Raw genomic sequence first — 21,545 nt, 5'->3', positions numbered from 1 at the left:
TATATCGAAAAAATAGCAATTGCAAAATCAATTCGGATATTTGAAGAGGATTATAGCTGCATGTGTGTGATCACCGTAAGAGTCGCGACCGATTTTATTATTATCGTCACGTTGAATGGAGGTCACGGTTATCCGTGACCAGGTAAATGTTGAGCCATCTGCGACGACCAAAAGTAGATTTTATTTTTTGGTATTAGTCCAAGTAGACATCTCGAATTAAAGCCGATAAAGCACAGCTGAGCCTTAAATCGGTACGCGCGTAACCGGTAACAAATATCAATGCCATTACCTTGAATCTGATCTTCCGTTTTATATATTTTGAAATCAATTCACGTATATTTATTGATGTATATCTCAATGAGTTAATTTTTGCTTTATTTTTTGATAATTTTAAATAATATACATGTTCTCGACAATTATAATTGCGAAGGATATAATTGTACAATTTTAGTTTTCATTTATGTTTCTAATTATTTTTTGAGAGTTATTAATTTTTGTTTTAATTTACGAATCTCTGAATGTTCAAATTGTTAGAATTACTTAAGTGCATGTAATTAATTCTTATTGATGATGATCTGAAATTCTGAAGATAATGACCTTTCACCGTGAGATGTCAAGTTAACAAAAAAAATGTATTCTAAGGACAACGACATGTAAGTCCAAAATGAGAAAGGCAGCTATGCATAGTAAGTTTTGTCGTATGCATGTATTTTGTACTATCGACAGAAGTAATTTTATTCATCATGTATTAATTATCGTTCTATTTCAACAGCACGAAATAACAAACATCCGTATTTGATATAATATTAATGTAAATAATACATAAGATGATATTATATAAATATGGATTACACGGTGATGTGAGCGAAAATAGTTTGATGGAATTCGTATGGCATTTTTAGAATTTAATCTCTAAGAGTGACAAAATTTTTGCATACCTTTAAAATAATTAAGGTTAAAAAATTTTAAGATATTTTATATCTGATTATTTTAATTAATAAACGATTGTTTTTTTTCTATCTCCATCAAGTTTCTTCGCTATTACATTAACTATTGTATACCAAAAGCACATTTTCTTAACAAGTTACATGGTTTGCCATTTTAGTCTGCTACCTTCAATATATGAGAACATATACAGAAATACAATTACTTATTATTTATTATATTACACTACATTAATCCAAATGTTCAGTAAAACTCTTATATTAAATACCTAATTAATCAAATCATGTAAAATGATTGCAACAGATTTGGTAATATAATATATTATTCATAAATTATCGAAGATGTAATTTTATTGCTTTAAATCATGCATAAATCGTATTACATGATTTGACCATTTGTTTTATTCGAAAGATACGTAAACATATATACACTTAATCATTGCAAAACGCAACTAATCGCGAACCACACTTTAGAAATCCTAATTTTTATTTATCTTCCCGACTCTTCCCAAAATAAGGAAGTTAGATGAAAATTAGTCCTTTAGTCTTTAACGCCGTATTCTTTGGCATTCCAAAAGTAGGTGATGCCATGTTTAAAATGGTGCTAATTGCTCGAAATTGCCGGCATTATATGCTATAATAGTTTGCATGCTGTTAAATTCATTTTTATTAATACTTCATGCAAGATGACAACACTTGTTTTTTTTCTCCTTGTAATAGGAGATGCGAAAAATGATTGAAGTTAACTAACACTATTTGACTTCTTAAGCGTGGCATAATTCTAGAATTATGACGCATGTTTTTTTATAGAACAAGGAACTAACGGCACTGTGCTTCATGAAACGATTGATTTAACCCGCATCATTTCGCAAGATTACAGAGATAAATTATTATTCTTCGTGGAACAAGACACTTGATTTCTTTATAATACGCATTGCTAATCTAATAACGCGCACTTTACTGATATTTATCATTTGCAATTGCAATTGATGCAATTTTATCATTTGATATGATGTAATGGTTATGAGCGTGCTACTATTGGCACAATATACTCGCTATTCGCGTTTATTAATTTTTTGCTTAAATTATTTAGAGCTCAGCTAATATAAATAATTCAAATTTTTTTCTCTTCACTTCAATGATATCAGTTTTGAATATTAATTGAAGACTCAAAGTAAAAGATGTATCATCGCATTTTAACAAACATTTTACGATTTATTTTTGTTGAAAAATTTGAATAAGTTATAATATACATAATGATCAAAAAACGGGAGAATAGTGCAAATTAGAATAATCTCATTACATTATTGTGCACTTGTATTGTTGTTTATCACATTGTTGACGCGATAAGTAAATATATTCCGCATTTTAAAATCGACAATCTTATCGTTAGCAATTTTATCTGTTAATAAATATATTAAAAAATTGATTGAAGAGAAATGATTATTATAGATAATCACAACAAGAAATCTTCATGTTTTTTTTAAAATACTGTTGTGCAGCGATTATAGAAAAATTGTCTACAGAATTGCGTAAATGGGTATAACTTTATTAAAAAAGATTTCTCGGGAAGAGAACTGATAATTAATAAAGGTCATGATTATATAAAAATTTTTTATTAATATTATTTGAGTAAATTTTTTAAATTAATCTGATTTATTTAACGAAGAAAAGTTATAGATTGTTTTAAAATATCCAAAACGTACTTTGTCAATTGACAATTGCTAGAAATAAATAGCGTTTTGGACAATTTAGAAACAACTGGAAACTAAGTAAAAATACAATGTATCTTTTCAAATATTTCTATATTTTTCGTTTTTAAACTTCTTTGTTGATTATAATTTATGATTTTTATAATTTAAAATGTATTCGATTCGAATACACAATTGTTTTAACATTTTACAATCTCAAGTGTAAAATAATACTATCGTACTCATAAAGATATAATTGTATACTTTCTTCAAAAACAAATTCGATAATTAACATTAAGAAAATATAGAATACATCTTAGAAACACTTTTATCATTAAGATAATATTTAAAAAATATTTAATCGAGTTTGTATTAAGAACTATTTGCACTATTACTATTGGAAAAACTCACACATCAATTTAATCACACAAAATACACATCAGCTTTGAAAAAGCATTGCACTATGATTCTAATCGCGTCTCAGTTGATTGATCATACCTGTCATCTTCAGTCTCGCGATTTGTGATGCTCTATCACTTGACTATAAGCGAACTTACATGGTTAAACTGAAATTCGAACGAACAAAAAGAAAGAAAACAAAAAAAACAAATATAAAAAATTCAGGATAGGGGTCTGTTCTGACGGCAACGGATGATTGTGGGTGTGTAGGCGGTGTTCGCCAGCTGGATCCCAGAGATCACGGAGCTCGCCGCGAATCGCAGCAAGTACGGTGGCCAGTACAGCCGCGAGCGTGGACGCAGGTACCCCAGAAATCCACCTACGTGGAAGCCAGCCATGAAACAATCCCTTGAAATTAGCCCCCGTGTTGTCCCCACAGTAGTCACATAGATACGAGAAGTAGCGAAATCACCCTGGGATAGCGGGTGGTCTCGTCATGCGGCGATCACAATTTCCCCGATTACGATTTACCGATATTGTATCATATTATCGCTGCGATTCGCAATTAGAGACACTTTTATCGGGAGGGAGGACGGGAGCAAGATAATTCGCGAGATAAATCTCTATTATTGCGAAACGGTCAATGTGTTCTCCATTTTCTCATTTCGTTATCGTACCAGCGAAAAAGTTTAGCGCGAGAAAATATAGACGATGGAAGCTGGATAAACATGGTATCCGTAACGAAATCCGTGTATCTTAATGATTGCGCGCGACCCAGTTCTCCGACTATGAATTTGCGGATTTTAAACTTTTTGTAGACTTTTTGCTAGTCTTACTTCGACAAAACGAATTGATATTGTTTATTCTCATGCGGAGAAAGCGAGATAAGACCGAACATTATGCGCGGGACTCAATTTTTTTTCGATAAAAAAAAATAAGAGAACAAAAATATGTCGTTTCATCGGGCTTTCATAATACATTTAGGCAAACGGGACCACTCTCGCTATCTGTGATGAACTTTCCGATTAGCAAATATGATCCTTCTTTCCTCCAACTCCTTCGGATCACATTATTATCATGGATCCGTGTGGTTGTTAAAGAAATTTCAAATTTCTCGAACCACTTTCCCTTTTTTTTTAATTACTTTTATCTCACCGTTTCTTTAACACGCTCTATTTTCACCGCTTTTCTTACCCACTTTTTATCACTTAGCAGATATCTTGATAATACATACTGATATGCTTGGACTTTTTGTGGAAAGAGAAACACACGCGTTTTTTATACATACACACGTTAGTAGATGAGACGAATTATTAATTGTTGCATCTTTCTTTCCTTCTCTCTTTCTCTCTTTCTATATATACATATCTAAATATATTTATATATTATAATATTGCCTTACCGCACGGTTACGAAAGGTAGTTCGTTCTCCTCATATTCCTTTTATTAATTCGTCGGATGTGCTTCGGGTATCACGGGACAGATAAGAGATTCTTATCTGTGGGGTGTGTCTTTACTAAAATAGTTATCTTTGCTTTTACATTATGTATCATCTTTTTCTCCCCCACTGTGGCGCTTAACGATATGTACATATTTTTCGCATTGGGCGCACGGGTTTGCTTTCCGTTACAACGAGATTAGAGGTAGGTTGGAGTGGTTACCTGAGTATGAAGAGCTAACTTACATCGCGTGCATAATGTATCTCGGTAATCTAGTTACCGTGTAGATTAGCTAGCGCGGACGCACGTCGACACGGTCGCGTCATTATGTTTATTTTCACATTACACGTATACTGCATTATACGAACAATATTGATGATGAATGTCAACTATAATGACGTTATAGTTTTCTGCACGCGTGGATGATGTTGGTATCAACATATGACAGCTAGTCGACCGTAAAATGCTCGAGCTACATGTCAATGCAGACAATTTTAGCTTTTTGTCCGTCAGGCAATTAGAATATTGTATACGTGTATTATATTAACGAAACACATATATCTTTTCTCTTTCGTTCAATATTCTGTATACATTGTAATATCATTAGTTGCGGAATAAAAGACGAACGCGTTGGCCTTGTTCAAACAATTATTTTCCTATAAAGTTAACGCATTTATAAAGTTCACGCAATGAAATAGATTTTAAGATATTTTATTAATTCACGCAGCAACGTGACAGATTACACATATTTCTTTTTGATTTTTATCCAGTAAAGTCTGTATTGACATTTTTCTATAAAACATGCTTTTTTGTTAGTTGAACATCTATCTAGATTTAGTTATGTACGCAGTAACATTTGCTTGATAAACGAGCAAAACATTTATTTATGCTATCTAGAGCAAATCATCCCTTAAGGGATATAATTGTTTTTATGCAGCATCGCGTACTGAATACATGTCACAGATTTTCCAACAATTTATCATAAATACCGAATGATTAAAATACGTGGAAGCAGTTGTGAAGCAGCGAGTTGCGGATGATGTTGATACTCCTCGACATAAGACTGTATTTAATATCTTCAAAATAAATCAACGCGACGTTATAACGATACGGGAGCAATACTACTTTTCCTATATGAACGAAGGAAATTCAATCACGCTCGATTAAATTCCTTTTCCAGAGAGAGAGTAAATACCTCTCTTTTCTCTCTTTCTCTGTTAATTTCTCTCTCGTTCTTCCTCTTTCTGTCTATCTATCTATTTATCCATCTATCTATTCCACACTCTCTTCCACATTGAGTTTCTTTGATGGCATGCGATAGTGTTCTGGTTAGTCTGTAGATTGTCGAAAGGCGATCGATCCCCTAATACGGAATGGCCTTTAGAGAGGGAGAACAACCCTCTCTCGTTCGATGCGTGAGCGAGGAGAGAGGTCGTCTCCGGTTCAATCGCGATATTTCCTCTTGGCTTAACATACAAACACATACACGGTTTTTGACATTTAAAATAGCGCAGTAGCAGGTGCAGACGTAGGTACATACAACCGCTGTTTTTAGGGATTCTATCAGTAGAAGTTGTGCACGTCTAACTGCGACACACAACACTATCCATTTGCGGCGCAGAGCGACGTAACCCGGCGAAGAGATAACTTCTACTGCTTCTAATTAAAATTAAACAAAATATTTGATAGTATATATTCTTGAGAATCTAATAAAAATAATCCTACAAAATCATTTGACGAAGCTTTTAAAAATTAACAAGCAATACGAATGGTTTTTATCGCAATATTTAATTACATCGCTCTCTTACTTCAACAGTGACACAACTCAAAAATTAGATTTCCCATCAGAAAAGGAAAAACATTTTTAATTTTATATTAGGTGTTGGAATTAATTCGTAGCGTTTTACAAGTGATGGGAAGTACTTTCATTAATGTATTTTTTAATGCTCATGTGAAATAAATAACATTCTTTCATTAAAAACGCTACGAATTAATTCCAACACCTAATAGAAAGTTATTAACTAATACTGTACAAAAAGAATATATTTTTAACATGATGAAATGTCATTTTTGTCATTTTTATTTCTCAATTCTTAAACTCCATCTCTTTTAGTTATCATTTTTTATAAAGTTAAATTAGTTTACTTTTGACGATTGATAGAGTAATGTTTGCTTAACTCATTTGTGGTAAATAACACAAGTTTTACTGTGTGATTTTTTTAGTTGCATCATTTTTGAGGTGAATAAGCGATATCGTTCTATGATGTTAACAATAATATAATAGAAAATAGAAATCAATCTGAAAATATGAAAACTACAATTTCTATTTCCGTAGTGTATTCAACTTCGTAAATTTCAGTAAATTCAATTCAATAAATTCAATTTCGTAAATTTTTTTCAATTCAGTTTGACTCACTTGCAAGAGCGATACTATATATACACACAAGCGATACGGTAGCGTACGTGTGGACTCAATTATGCCACCTTGTCCGAGATAACGGATTTTATTGTCGCCGTCACGGTAAAAATATCGAGCGGACGTGCAATGCAACGTGCACGTCTATGACCTTTTGACCGGGAACGCGCGAATGAAAAATTGATCGGATCTACGGTTTCGTCTTCCCCGTCGTTCGTCGTGAAGCGCCAACTCATGATTCCTGTTGCGGGCACACAGGTAGTCTAGCTTGGGGTCACATCGAGCATACCTCACATCATTCCATATGACACGCGGGTAACGTATTCGCGACATGTTCAGGCGCATACCGAGGCAAAGAGGAAGGGGGATGAGAACGTACGGGGCGATTGTGAATGTCCTGCGTGTTATATACACATTACAATGTGCATTGATGTGCGGTGATCGACGAAAGGGATATACGTTCACCCGGGATATCACTCCTCGGTTAGCCTCAGTCGCAAATTACGCTTCTATCGCGTCACCACAAATCGCGAGATGAAAGTAGCATAATACACATACATGTACACGTACAGAAACGTAGGTTGACACTGGCTCATGCCTCAAGGAATACCGCCGCAAAATCGCATTTTTTCGGTAAGAACTATTCAACCGTTCTAATTTACATGTCGCAATGATGATTGTAACGCAATTACGCGCTCACAGACTTCGTTGCCGCAGACGTACCGCTTCTCGCGATTAGATTTTCCTCGTTCAGCAGATTGTCGATTGGCTTTTACTTCCGATAATAAGAGTATTGTTGTTACCATTTGGCAGTAACGCAAATGATATTCGTCAATAAAAGATAACAAGGAAAATGATTTGATGCATTAATATGGCGTAATATGTTATATCTAATTTTGGATAGTCTATCGATGATAGACTTTCTTCTATAGATAAATTTTCAGGATTTCAGAGTACGCTCATAAGGGACAGCTTTACATTATATCTGTTTTATAATATACAATATTTACGCGAACAGCGCGCGTTTCGTATGCTCGCTTCTAAAGGATGAAGAAAGAGATCGACATTAATGTGTGTGCTGTAGCATAACTTCATTGATTCATTATTAATCCTGATTAAAACAATGTACATATATTTAATTCAAGACTTTGCAAAAATACATATATGTTATATTCTTGCATTTATTATGTCTTGTGTCGATTGTATCTTGTACTAGTGTGAACGAGTAATTAACATTAACCAGACGCTAACATCGCTCACTAACTAAGTTTCTAATAAGAAGTCCGTATTTTGTTCCATTGTAAATAGGGACTAATAAGAAAACGTAACGCGAACTTGGAAAATGAGCTATAATTTTGATAATGATTGACTTAAATTAATTAGTTGTGAATAAATATAACTGAATAATTGATATTTATTTAGATTGACACAAGACATATCTAAATAACTAATGTAATTCGTAATTAAAGCAATTTTGATTTTAAATATCAGTTAAAATTTTTCATCTGATTATTAAAACATAAAATACAAATTTTGTATAAATGTAATACTTTAATATTATTTTCTGTAATTAAATATTGTAAAGTATTTAAAAATGTTTTGTGATGCTCTTAGTGGCAATTTCTGGATTTTTTTATTTATTAAATTTATTTGTAAAAATGCTTATATCAAATTTTCCATTATTTATAATACATATTTTATGTTAACATTTATAAATTTATTCGCGTTGATGTTTGAAGATCTAAAAATTTGCTCTCTATAATCATCGAGCTAATTTTTTCACTAATTTGTTACAAACGATATTTATTTGATTAAGCAATAAGTAATATTCCTTGACTCCTTAAAAAAACGAATAATGACATAGCTTTTTTATATATATAATATATAAATAATATAAATGTATTCGGAAAGAAAAATTTTTAAAAAGGATAATGTATTAAAACAAATCAAAGCTATTTTAAGCGGATCATACGTTATTGTAAAAATGATAATTTTCCTAATAAGAGATGATTTTTCTAGTGATTATCTACAATGTATTGAGCGCACAAAATTACATTATGAAAAAACATGGATATTAACAGATCTTTCAGTAAATTAGGTAGAGACATATTGGCACATGTAGTATACATTAGGCTTAGGTATAGGTGTAGGATTTATAAATATAGGTAGTTTACCTACCCTGCCCTTTTATGGTGATAATGTGTTTCGTACCCACACATCATTAATTTTCGGAGACGTGGCAGTATAGCACTGATCGTGTCTCTAACAGCAATTGCGCATTTCGCGAGCCTAAATCTGATTTCGTTTATAAATGTAAATATCCTCTTCCCCTTGTCTCCCCATCATTTAATGAAAAATGAAAAGACGTACAGTGTAACCAGCATTTAATGATTACTAGTCATCCCGACATCGCGACACGACGTCGGAAAAACTAAAATCGACCGATCAACCGAATGAAATACATGTAAAAAGAAAAAAAAAGCAAAAGCAAACTACTGCCAACCCTGTCACACAAGTGTATTGATGCGAGTGTTATGTTCTGTTCTATTACGTGGTGTAGGCCATATTCGCCAGTTGTATCCCTGAGATAATTGACCTGATCGGGACGCGAAACAAGTACGGCGGCACTTTGAAGAACGAGCGAGGTCGCAGGTGAGAGACACAACCAACCAATTAGTTTCCCCGATTTGAATTCCAGTCCCGATTGCCATTATACCTACAATGTCCTCCTGTACACGAAAGACTATGTAACTTCCACCTTGTCCCTCAGCATCTATCTGTTATGCCTCTGTTACACTTTTTCTAACATAGGTACACGGGCGCACACATAACATTCTGATTTCCTTTTTGATTCCTCTCTTATCTAGCTCCTGTGAATGCAGTCTTCTGATAGAAGCACGTATAAACATCGATCCTCATCATGAAATTCCGATTCCTATGAATCCTTACCTTCACTCTATATCTATATATTTAGAGATCAGTGTTAGCATCGCAAAACCGCATTTCCGTACCAGCTCATTGCACTAGTTGTCAGTCGGCCTTAGTGCAGCCGCCGCTCCAAAAACATTCCTGAACTCTAGCCTACTCCGGCAAAACCTTCCCTTCAACAGACCCGACTGCCCATCTACTATTACATCCTACCCACCTCACTCAGCAACTGGTGTTAGCTTGTTTGTTCACACTGATCGCACTTGGAACAAATACGGCTCGTCACGCAGTTTGACATACGCATTAAGCGTAGAACGTGAAACAAACAAAAATCGCGAAAAAATTAGCTAAAGTTTCGAGATATTTATTATAATATTAAAAATCATCGCAAAAAAAAATTTTGCATGAAACGTTCTACGTTTTTTGTTTTGCAAATAAATCGCGCGAGTCTTAAGTGAATTTTAACAAGGGATGTCATGTTTAGATCAACTTGTTCGTTTAATGCTTCTGCTTAATTAACTAATATCGCAATCATTGCGCCAGCCGTGAACTCTGTTCTCGAGGGAATTTAAATTGAGACGACACTTAACGCAATCTGTCGTAAACGGATATGACAACTTTGCGCTTAGCAGGCACAGTTGTGCGTTGCACTGACAAGCCACAGAAATTCGCACGAGTCAATTAATTCTTGAGTTAATTATTCAATATATGTTGGAGCATCACGGTCAAACGATTTTATGATTATTATTATTAAACGAATCGCACGCTTTGATATGTCGAGCTGTATTTCTCTCCGAGTGCAAGGGGTTAAACGTCCAGCATGTACCCTGCATTATCCAAATAATTAAATGCATATATTTTATATATATATATATATATGTATATATATATATACATATAATATATGTATATATATATAAAATCTAATGTTGTACCACTTCAGTGTAATAATCTTGGTGTTTTAGACAGTATTAATGATCGTTTTTGCGTATTCGTAAATCTTAAAGAGGATAAAATGGAGAAGAATATACTGCCTAAATAAATATGTATATATGTTATTGAGATTGCTGGTCTTATATGTAGCTCAGGGATTCTGGTTGAGGACATCCTCGGTGGGCCGAAATGAACAACGTAGATCAGGAACAACTCAGAGCTTTTCGGTTCAACTATCATTCACAACTAGCGCAAGTGTGGCTTTCGTAAGAAGCTACCCGACAATAACACGCTGCTGATCGCATCATTCGAGCACCTGATCCCAATACGTGATGACGTTTGCCTACGATCGATGAATGATATACGCGCATCCGCGCATATACGATAGTAATAACTTACAGGAGCTTTATCATGATGATAAATGCCTCGCGAAAATTACCGTTGACACTTTTAGTCGTCCTTCACGGCGTGTCATCCGTGCTGCGCACCGTTTTTCATCGACATTTCGTTGATACTGGCCGTCAAATACTATGGTTTAATGATTCTGGATCAATTTCATCTAATCGCAAGCGTGTTTAATAAATTAAACGTTCTGATTACATAAAGACATGCTCTAATAACGGAACGATTGCAGGAAACACTCTTGTGTGAATAATTTCACGTCACGTCAGAAGACTCACGGGAATTCGACTTTCATTGTATGAACACGTATGAGCATCTGATTTTTCTCACGTGGACAATACAACGGGCGCGTCCAATTTTTGACAAATCCGCGTTAATTCCACTTGATCATCAATTGGGCAGCGGTCGATACACGAAAACGACTTGCAACAGCTCATACCCACGACACATGCTCACATCTCGATACGCACACGGCGTCGGTCCCCTTTACGTTTAGAACAAAAGTAATCAGTAATTCTGCTCGAGTATTGTCGGGCTCGCATTGAATTCAGTAGCACCTATCGCGTAGCCCATAAGTGATAAGAGAAATCGCGCGATACGGAAAACTACTGAGTTCATGATGAAGCCAAATGTCAAACATCACCGAGTAGATAACATAAAGCATGGAATGATCATGGTCGAACTCCGCTATTTTTCCTTTGCGAGTCCGTTGATTATCTTTGGGCACCACTTACAAATTGGTTTTACTTGTTATGTGACACTTATAGATGTAGGAATACGTCTCTCACTATCGATATGAATACACAGCACGTAGAAATTATACATGTAGAAGAGAGTTTTGTTCTTAACATACATAGCGGTGACTAACACATGAATGAGCTTGTATACCCGTGCGTATTTGATCTAACACTTATTAGATTGACTTGTGTATGTATTATATATATATATATATGTATATATATATATATATATTTAGCGGTACTAATTTATCATATAGGTATGTGTATAGTAATTATTTTACTGGTAATTATTTAACTGGTTAAAATGAATCACTCCCCCCAATTCCTAGCGCAATCTTGGTAAGTTTAGTCCACTGATTTATTACTTATTTTTAATAACTATGTGCGTGACTCTTTCAAACAGAGTATGCGTTATTCTAGTGCCAAGTAATTTTTATTTTTTTATTACTTTTTTTATGACCATCTTAATTTTTTAAAATAAGCTCATTTGATTTCATTGAGTATTATATTTTTTAAATAATGCCTATTAATGTAAATTTATGTTTTATTCCTTTTTTTTTTAAGCTATATATATATCGGTAAATATAATTAATCTTAAATAGAGTAACTTCTAACAAAGATTTTACTGTGGCAGCAGACTAAAATGGCACAAAGGAAAAAAATAAAAAATAATTTTTCATCAGTATCAACGTTCTTCTCTCTCTCTCTCTCTCTTCTTGTTCCGCTGTTTTTGTTGGTGTGATCATTTGTCTGTCTTTATAAATAAATACATACACATATATATATTGGAAGACAACGTGATAAATATGCGTTTGTTTCGAAAAAGTTTATTCAATAGAAAGAACAGATTAAAGTGAACAAAAGTTGCAGCAAGAGAGAGAACAATTTGAATAATTAGGTCTGTAGTTGACTTATACTACTTAGAACGTGTATATGGTAGTTGCTTGAAAGAGTTTCCCTTTCTTTTCCTATGTCATTCATCAATACCGTCTCTTTAAGAATGTAGTCTAATTTGCTCATTGTGTTGGCAGACATATTGTCGTGTGCGGCCACATCACCTACGAATCGGTCTCGCACTTCCTCAAGGATTTCCTACATGAGGATCGCGAGGACGTCGACGTAGAAGTTGTCTTCTTGCATAGGTATGACCGCTGCTTTTGTAAAACTGATATCTTTGCCGGTTTACGTCAAATGCGGCATTAACCCTTTCGACATTACTGGATTGTATATCTCGTGTCACGATTAATATCGTGGGTAGTTTCGAAAGGGTTATCTCCTGGCGTAAACGTGTTTTATAAAATTTATCGCTCATCTGATCATTTTATATCATTTATCAGTTTTATGTATCATCTGTTAACGCGTGTGCAAACGGCGGTCATTGATATGTTATTTGACAATATTCTATTAAATGCAATAACACACACAATATACTCTATTTACATTTTTACAGGAAATAAAAATTTTATGCATTTTACTCCGGTAATAATATATCATTGTTTATTCGTACATAAACAAAACTGTTATTTGTTAATTACAACACCCGAGTCTCTGAAATATTTTTAACTTCTTTCTTCATTTCTTTCATATATATATATATATATATATATATATATATATATATATATATATATAAAATATCATTTTATTTTCTGTGTTGGCGACTTTGTGGTGAGTATATGTCGCCCTTCGAGAGATTTTCCGTCGCCAAGCGACTTAAAGTGATCAGACTCCATTAGCTCCGCGTTTTATCGACCGTAAAACTTCGTTATATTCTAGCAAGAGAGAAGTTTCAAATTACAAACAAAAATTCTCCATCAAGGGATCGGATTGTCCAGTAACGTGAAGGATAAGTGAAACGGCCGCTTTTCACGGGTTGCCCGTGCAGTCTGATCGCTATAGTCGTAAGGAGTGGTTTGCTTTCTTTCAGGAAAGAACCGGATCTCGAATTGGAGGGTCTCCTGAAGAGGCATTACACGACCGTGGAGTTTTTTCAGGGCACCATGATGAATGCCGTGGATCTGGAGCGCGTCAAGGTACCCTGAACCCTAGAACAACCACCACACGAAAACCTCCATCAACCAACCAACCCTCCATCAATGCCCTCCACGTGGCCGCTCGTGCTTCTTGTTTCCTTGCAGTTCTTTAGGTTATTACACGGTTATTCGCCTGGGTATAACACGCCGTGATGGTCGATCGATATATATATATATACTTATGTATCTCTTATGCATATATATATTATATATCTATATTTACATACATATATATTTATGTCACACGTCATGCAGTCTCATGTTAATATACTATATATAATCGCTATCGTTACTTTTTATAGAATCTCTCATATCTGGTGATTCGTGCGTACGCATACGTCCGCGAATCATACGAAATGCTCGCTACATTCTTTAGATTTACTTTCTTTCTCTCTTTTTCTCTTTCTCGATTTTCGCTCTCTTTCTCTCTTTCTTCTTTCTTTCATGAACTGAATCGAAACGTCCGGTGCGGCATGATTGAAAACTTCAGTTCGCTTCGTTGGAGCACATTTTCCTGCGGTTTTCCGCGTGAAACTCCGATGATTGTTCAAGTTTACTATATTGGAGCTCGCAATATGGTCATATAAAGTGAGGCTTTTCGAGTATACTCTGTGAATGCAAAAACGACGCGGCACCGGACGACGAATGATACATACGTATCTATATATACATATACATATATATATATATATACGTAGCAAAGCAACCGCCTGCGACTGCATGGTATGCTGTATTGAGCTATGGAGCCGACTCAGCTGCAGTAGAGAATTTACTTAGAGATTTATTATTATATATCAGCATACTCGTTCCTTTTGAGGATGAATCCATAGTTCGTTCAATCTGTCATAATTTCGGCTTGATTAAAATGGAAATCATCGTCAAGACAACTTAAACGAATCGAAAACAATGCAACACATGACTTTTCTTCAAAAATTACGAGTATGCATAACGAATTTGTATTACATTCACGTTCTAACGAAATCTTCGCCGATTCCTCTGTCGGCCTACTCGACCGATATTCTCGCAAAAAAGGACGCGACCGTCGACAGCTGAGGTGAATGTTATTTATAAAAGAAATCATATCATTTTGTCGGATCCGTTCAGGAAACCGCCTGATCTCGAACTGGAAGGACTGTTCAAGCGGCACTTCACCACCGTGGAGTTCTTTCAGGGGACCATCATGAACCCGATTGATCTACAGCGGGTTAAGGTGAGTTTGTTACCACGATCGAACAATCTATGTCCTCGATACAAGATATGAGCATTAAATCCCTCTATATATATATATACTTAAACAGCTCTATCCTGTTACATATAACGGTCCCTTTCTTATTATATTTCGATTTTCCTTTTCTATTATATGTTTGACGTCCTATGACCCATCGGATCGTCCTATCTTGGCGCGCACGGTACCAGCGCTTTATTATCGCGTAATTAATTAATGTTTAGAAAAGAATTAACGCTTTTTATTTTAAACAATTTAGAATATTCTGAAATCTCATTGTATTAATCTGAATCTGTTGTTGATTGTTTTGTGTTTTACTAAAGATTTTCTTGTGTCTCTGAAATTATTTGATCTTGTAATACACATATTCTAACAAGAGAACACCGTTTTGAAATTTCAAATACTATTAGAGACGTTTGAAATAAATATTTATAATACGCATCGCATATGTCATTTCCGTTTTATATAAGCAAATTCGTGAAAGCTTGAAACTGACGATGTTTGCAGACGACATAAGCAGATCGTAATTTGCTCGAGTTGTTCGTTGGAAAAATCGATGACGTGAAAGTAGCAAACAGCTGCTACCGTGGGCGATCGGTAGACGTTCGGGAAATGACGTTGTGCGGATAACAAACGCTATTGTTCCAGGATGTTTGTTGCCTGTATGTTTCCCTTTATGCTCGTACACATTGACGATGTTACACCATGATACTCCACCGGCGCGTCTTCGTATACTGTCGTCCGCTTTCGTGTCTCGTCAATTTGCAATGGCTGGTCTCAGATTCGATCAATTATCCGCGAGGTTTTATATAAAACAATCGAGGTTGCAGATCTGAGAGCGCCCACGATCAAAAACCCGATATTCGGCCCCACGTATTCACCTCAGTAACGTCGTCCCGGTCTAATAGTCTCTGTCTATCTGTCTATCAATCTATCTATCTTTCTGTCTATCTATCTCATCCCCTATTTCTATCAATACATACCCGGCAGCAAATCCGAGAGGAAAGCAACGTCAATTTCTCCCAACACATAGACACGTACACACACGGAGACACTTTTATGCATATCCACGTGAAAAAAGTCCCTTTAAGGTTGTATTGCATCTACTGGATAGACCCATGCCTGCTGTCAACCCGAGTGGGTAAGTGCCCGTGTATTTCTCGTGGAGAGACTGGTTTACCAGACGATTACTTTCCAGACGGTAGTTTCTGTTAGAGACTTAGTATCTGGTGGGATAGTCGATCGTGGTATCTGTTAAGTGTATCGATCCTGCACTGACGAAGACGGGACGGTACGTTCTCTGTTTGTGTAGTTTCTTTTTACACAATCGAGGTTAATGCCAACATCTTGTTAGCCGATAGATTTAGCATGTAGATAGAGGCGCTTCTCCATTATTCAGATGTATAGAACCTAGACGAACCGACTGACCTCTAACCCCCCCCCCCCCCAATGATCGATGATGTTTGCACATCCAAGGAATGTTCCATAGAATCGCTTTCATATTTTCAATTATTATTCGATTCTACGGCTGCGTCGAAGGTGCGCACAAAGGAAATTTCAGAGACGTCTTTATGTCTCATTGCTTTTGTAAATGTTACTTTATACTAAATCAAATTTTTTATTAAATAAATATTTTACAAAATATTTATATTCTAAATATATCTTATGTAATTCAAGAATTGTAAATTCTTAAATAAAATGTATCGCGCATGAAATTGTTGACAGTAATAAATTGTAAAATTATAGATTATGTCAGACGCATAATTATAATTGGCAATTAAATTAAGTAATATACACGAAACAAATCGTTGCAATTCAGATTTGATAAATTTTTGTGAATTCAATTAACTTGATTATCTCATATTTTGTGAAATGATTAATTATATTAGCCGTGCGAATCTTCGATATTTGTAGCCATTGTTGTGTCATTGAATGCTTTTATATAACTTTTATTGTAGATGCATATTTTTATAGTACCCTTTATATCGAAGAATTTTCCGTTTCATATGTTGTATTTTCGACGATGCTCTCTGTGTCCATCATATAAAATTTTTCTAATTTGGAAAAAAATTTGTACAAATAAATATAAGAAGAAAAATTACTTTCTAAATATAATCGTAGATCGACGATCAGTAGATTTAGCAGCTTACACGCACCGTACTAATTTCGATGATCGCGACGCGTTTCAAACAGTCATTTTTCTCTTTGTTGATAAATCAACATAATTTATTGATAATAACGATTTTATTAATTAATTAATCGATAATTTTATCTTTTTCGCTCCATTTTATTGAATTATATAATAAGTAATTCTGGATTTTTTAAATAGAATAAAAAGCTTACATTTTTTACGTCATTGTATAATAATTTTATAGAATAATATATGCATCTTTTTGATTTATGATTTTCAGTTGTCTTTTCATAACTCCATTTACATTTTTTGGAATTTGAAGAAACAATGCGAGGTGATTTTTGCAGGCATCAAAGAATTAAATTTTGAATTAATCACAGTATTTATTAAAATTAAAAAAATATCTTTAAATATTTAAGGTATCCTGCATTTTGCATTTTAGTATTAATACCAAGTTCACAGTAGTCATAACTTTTTTTTTAAATGCCTGCATACATATTCCACAAATGAACATACTAATAAATAATAACATTCTACTGAAAAATCTAAAATTACTTATTACACCGATTTCAAATATACGTTCATGGAGCAACTTCTATTCTATTTTGCTATCGCTTTAAGACCAACGTCCTGCCCAATATACATTTTTCCCATCTGTTAATCGATTACAAAACGAAGCAACGGACCGCATAAAACGGATTATCTCCATGCTTTTTAGGTACATGAGGCGGACGCGTGTTTAGTACTGGCGAACAAGTACTGCCAGGACCCGGACGCGGAAGACGCAGCGAACATCATGCGCGTTATCTCCATCAAGAATTATTCAGATGACATTCGCGTTATCATTCAATTAATGCAGTATCACAACAAGGTAACCACTGTCGAGCGATCGAAAAAAAAAGCTCGGCTATAAGCTCTAGCTTCAAACGAAATGCGATTTATAAAGCAAGGATATAAGTTGATGTTACTTTCCAAAGTTGTATGTACATATATTTCAAGAATAAAATATATTTTCTGCAACAATTATATGTTTTTATTAATAACAATTCTAATCTTGTGTACTGTATCGTGTTCCAGGCCTACTTATTAAACATTCCATCGTGGGACTGGAAACAGGGTGACGACGTCATATGTCTGGCCGAATTGAAACTAGGTTTCATCGCGCAGTCCTGCCTCGCGCCTGGATTCAGCACAATGATGGCGAATCTCTTCGCGATGCGATCCTTCAAGACGGTCAGTAAAACGTCGTTCTCCGGCAGTGCACCTGCCATTTAATCTATGCATGTCTGAACGCAACTCCTCCGTATAGGTCTTTGTTACGACTGAACTGTTCACAGTGATCGGGTATATAAAAGAAATCTTACATCATCAACCGTTTTTTTTTCCGCAAAATCCTGTCGATTCTGCGATTATTTGTGTTTGAACGTACAAATTTTTTAGCTACAAAATGAGATAAATCGTTTGATATCGTCATTGATAAAATTACTTCCGATAACTCTTACCTCGTGGTTCGCAAATCGTGTAAATCATTTGCGCGCGTTTCATCGTCACGCGATTCGCGGAAGTGACTTGAGATTCGCATCATGTCACGTCACAACCGGAAGTAATCGGGCACGAGCACCTCACTGTGGACATACGCGCACAATCCGTACATGCATAGGAGCGTGTGTGATTTAGAAATGGTTGGTTGATTGGTACCAGTCGCCCGATATGCAGGATTGGCAGAATGACTACCTGCGTGGAACTGGAATGGAGATGTACACCGAGACACTGAGCCCTACCTTCATTGGAATGCCCTTTGCGAAAGCCACTGAGTAAGTCGGTCTATGGACCAATCTAACATCCAGCAGATAGTCCGCGCATACGTCTGATTCAAGAGACGGGACCAAGTTTCAATCGGGTGCGATTTTTTCGATCGCTATCGCTGATTGTCCACCGTGTTTGATCTCGTATCTGCGCTGTATCCGCTACCTTTATATTCCCTTGCTTCATCATAGTGATGTCCGTTTCTTTCTTGTTGCGCGGCAATGGAATAAGTCGCCACGGGAAACGTACGGAACCGTCGATATGATCGCTAATTTCGTATCAATAATGATGTTGTGGCGCGCGTGTGATTATTTTTAATTCATTGCTTCTTCAGCCAGTGACGCAGCAAACACGTGGCGTAGCGATCGATTTTGTCATCTAATGAGGAAAAACAGGGAGCCTGATTTTTCACTATTTTTATGAACTTTTTACGTTGTATGTTGCGCTTTTATGCCGCAGAGAGATTCAAAATTAGCAACTTAGATAAGTTTTACAAACTGAATCCTCTTATCATCTTATATTAAATTTTGTGTCACTCTAATAATAATTAAATAATGAAAGAAAAGTATTTTGTTCTGTTTATCGTAATGACATTAAAACAAGAATTAATATCTTCTTCCACACAATCACACAATTTAAAGAAAGATATATAAAGATATATACAATTATAAATTTTATTTAGAATAAATTTTGTGAACTTATATATAAATTCTGTGATTTAAAAATAAATATATAATATTTCCGAAAAAGTTAAATTTTCTTTTCGCTACATTAAAACTCCTAACATAAACCATTCAAGCCGTTTAAGCTGTTTGTTAGATACAATCTAACAAAATTCTTTGGCGCAAACAAAGTTATTTTACAAGTTATAATTACAGTAAATAAATATTAAACTTATGAGTTTCAATTTTCAAGTTAAAATAGTTCTATTTATTCTCGACTTATGTCGAGTCCCTCTGCGGTCATGTAAAAAGTTCATAGAAAATGGATGGCTCTTCTACTCGCTGCTGTGAGACACGAACGAAACTCTTCAGGGTTTCACCGCGCATAGCTCATCCAAATGGAATCTCGAGGGATACTCGAGCGAAGAATTCCTTTGAGTAGTGAGACTTGCTCGCGAAAATCGCCGCCATATATTTTGCAGGCTCGTTTTGCGATCATGTTAACGACAACAAAGTAGTTTCGAAAAAGGTCCGTGGTCTCTTGAATCGGAAAAAAAAGAAAGGGATGAAGCTTCGCCTCGCCTATGTCTTTCACTACGCTCCACTCCGCTATAAACGTAAACGTATATATACATATATTATATATACGTAAATACACACATATACAACGGAGCGCGGAGACCTCCGCGCATAAATACATATGTGTGTATATTACAACATAATACATAAACGTGTCTACTATATTGTACAAAACCATATTTGTGCTACACCTAATCGATGTAAACCACCCCTTCATCGCTTCAGTAACGTATCTGTTATTTTCACCCCTCTCTGCAATTGATATATACATATAACTTTGAACGACTTGTAACAATAACATTAATTAACGGAGTAAGCGAATGGAAGGAGGAACGACTGACGATGATACAATCTTGATCTCGTTAGGCAATGGAATCGTAGAGCATTCAAAGCTTTTGATCCGATTCTTGTTATAGAGTTTCTAAACCAGACCAAACTGGAAACCATTATAGCGGCGAGCGGGTAAATATGGCGGTCAAATTTCCATCTCGTCAGAGGTAGAGTTGCTAGATTCATAGAGCAATCCTTTGATCCAAGTTTTGATACAATCCTGCAACAACGTATTTACTGTTGTATTGATTAACACACGAGCATATGATTCAGGATTTCTAGTTTCAGGTATTTTAGAAAAATAAAGAAATGTGGAATTGTGAAAAAAATAAAATCTCATCTCTTGAAAAATGCTATTTGAATTAAAGTTAAACAGAAAATAAATATTTTCAAGTATTTTTCAAGAATCACTTTTTTCAACAGTAGCTCATTGTGTCATTTGTTTTCACAAAGGTATTACTGGCAGATTGATTTTAGAAAAATAAATACAATAGTCAAAATATTGTACTACGAATCTAGAACTCTGAAAATCATCATCTTGAAAAATGATATAGCTCGAGAAGATCGAAAATGTGTCCTCGTCGTCGTTCGTATCAATGAAAGCGCACTCTTTGCGAACTTCAGAGTTCTACTATATATACACTGCGAAGAGATCAACGTAATTGAAGAGCTTGCGCGTGTAAGAGGGACGTGCAAGTGTAGCCAGAGGAAGGAAAACGTGAGAAATGGTCAGGCTTCGATCAATCGACAAATTGCTGAGATTGATAGGTGGGGTGGGACAGAGAATTTGGAAGAGATCAAGCGCTCTATGCGCTCCCGAATATGCACATACATATATGTACGTCTGAGTGAGTGTGAGTGTATGCGCGCGTGCTCGCCCCCGGAAT

The 21,545-nt window shown here is 35.1% G+C and overlaps 1 protein-coding gene across 6 annotated transcripts in view; it reads left to right on the top strand.

Annotated features, from left to right (window-relative positions):
- Positions 1 to 21,545, top strand: part of slo (calcium-activated potassium channel slo) — a 106,935-nt gene that overhangs the window by 54,078 nt on the left and 31,312 nt on the right. For 2 of the 6 annotated variants that reach the window (XM_087410412.1, XM_087410411.1), the window contains exons 6-11: positions 9,450 to 9,541; positions 12,924 to 13,034; positions 15,030 to 15,135; positions 18,000 to 18,152; positions 18,359 to 18,514; positions 18,983 to 19,095. In XM_087410412.1, coding sequence (XP_087266538.1) covers positions 9,450 to 9,541; positions 12,924 to 13,034; positions 15,030 to 15,135; positions 18,000 to 18,152; positions 18,359 to 18,514; positions 18,983 to 19,095 — 731 coding nt within the window. Of the gene's footprint in view, positions 1 to 9,449; positions 9,542 to 12,923; positions 13,035 to 15,029; positions 15,136 to 17,999; positions 18,153 to 18,358; positions 18,515 to 18,958; positions 19,096 to 21,545 lie in introns of all 6 variants that reach the window. The other 4 variants (XM_087410415.1, XM_011063477.2, XM_087410416.1 and 1 more) reach the window with 3 other exon arrangements.

The sequence above is a fragment of the Acromyrmex echinatior genome, chromosome 10 (assembly GCF_024713525.1).
Source record: "Acromyrmex echinatior isolate Ae372 chromosome 10, ASM2471352v2, whole genome shotgun sequence".
Taxonomy (NCBI): domain Eukaryota; kingdom Metazoa; phylum Arthropoda; class Insecta; order Hymenoptera; family Formicidae; genus Acromyrmex; species Acromyrmex echinatior.
This window is presented reverse-complemented; position numbering and strand designations above follow the sequence as displayed.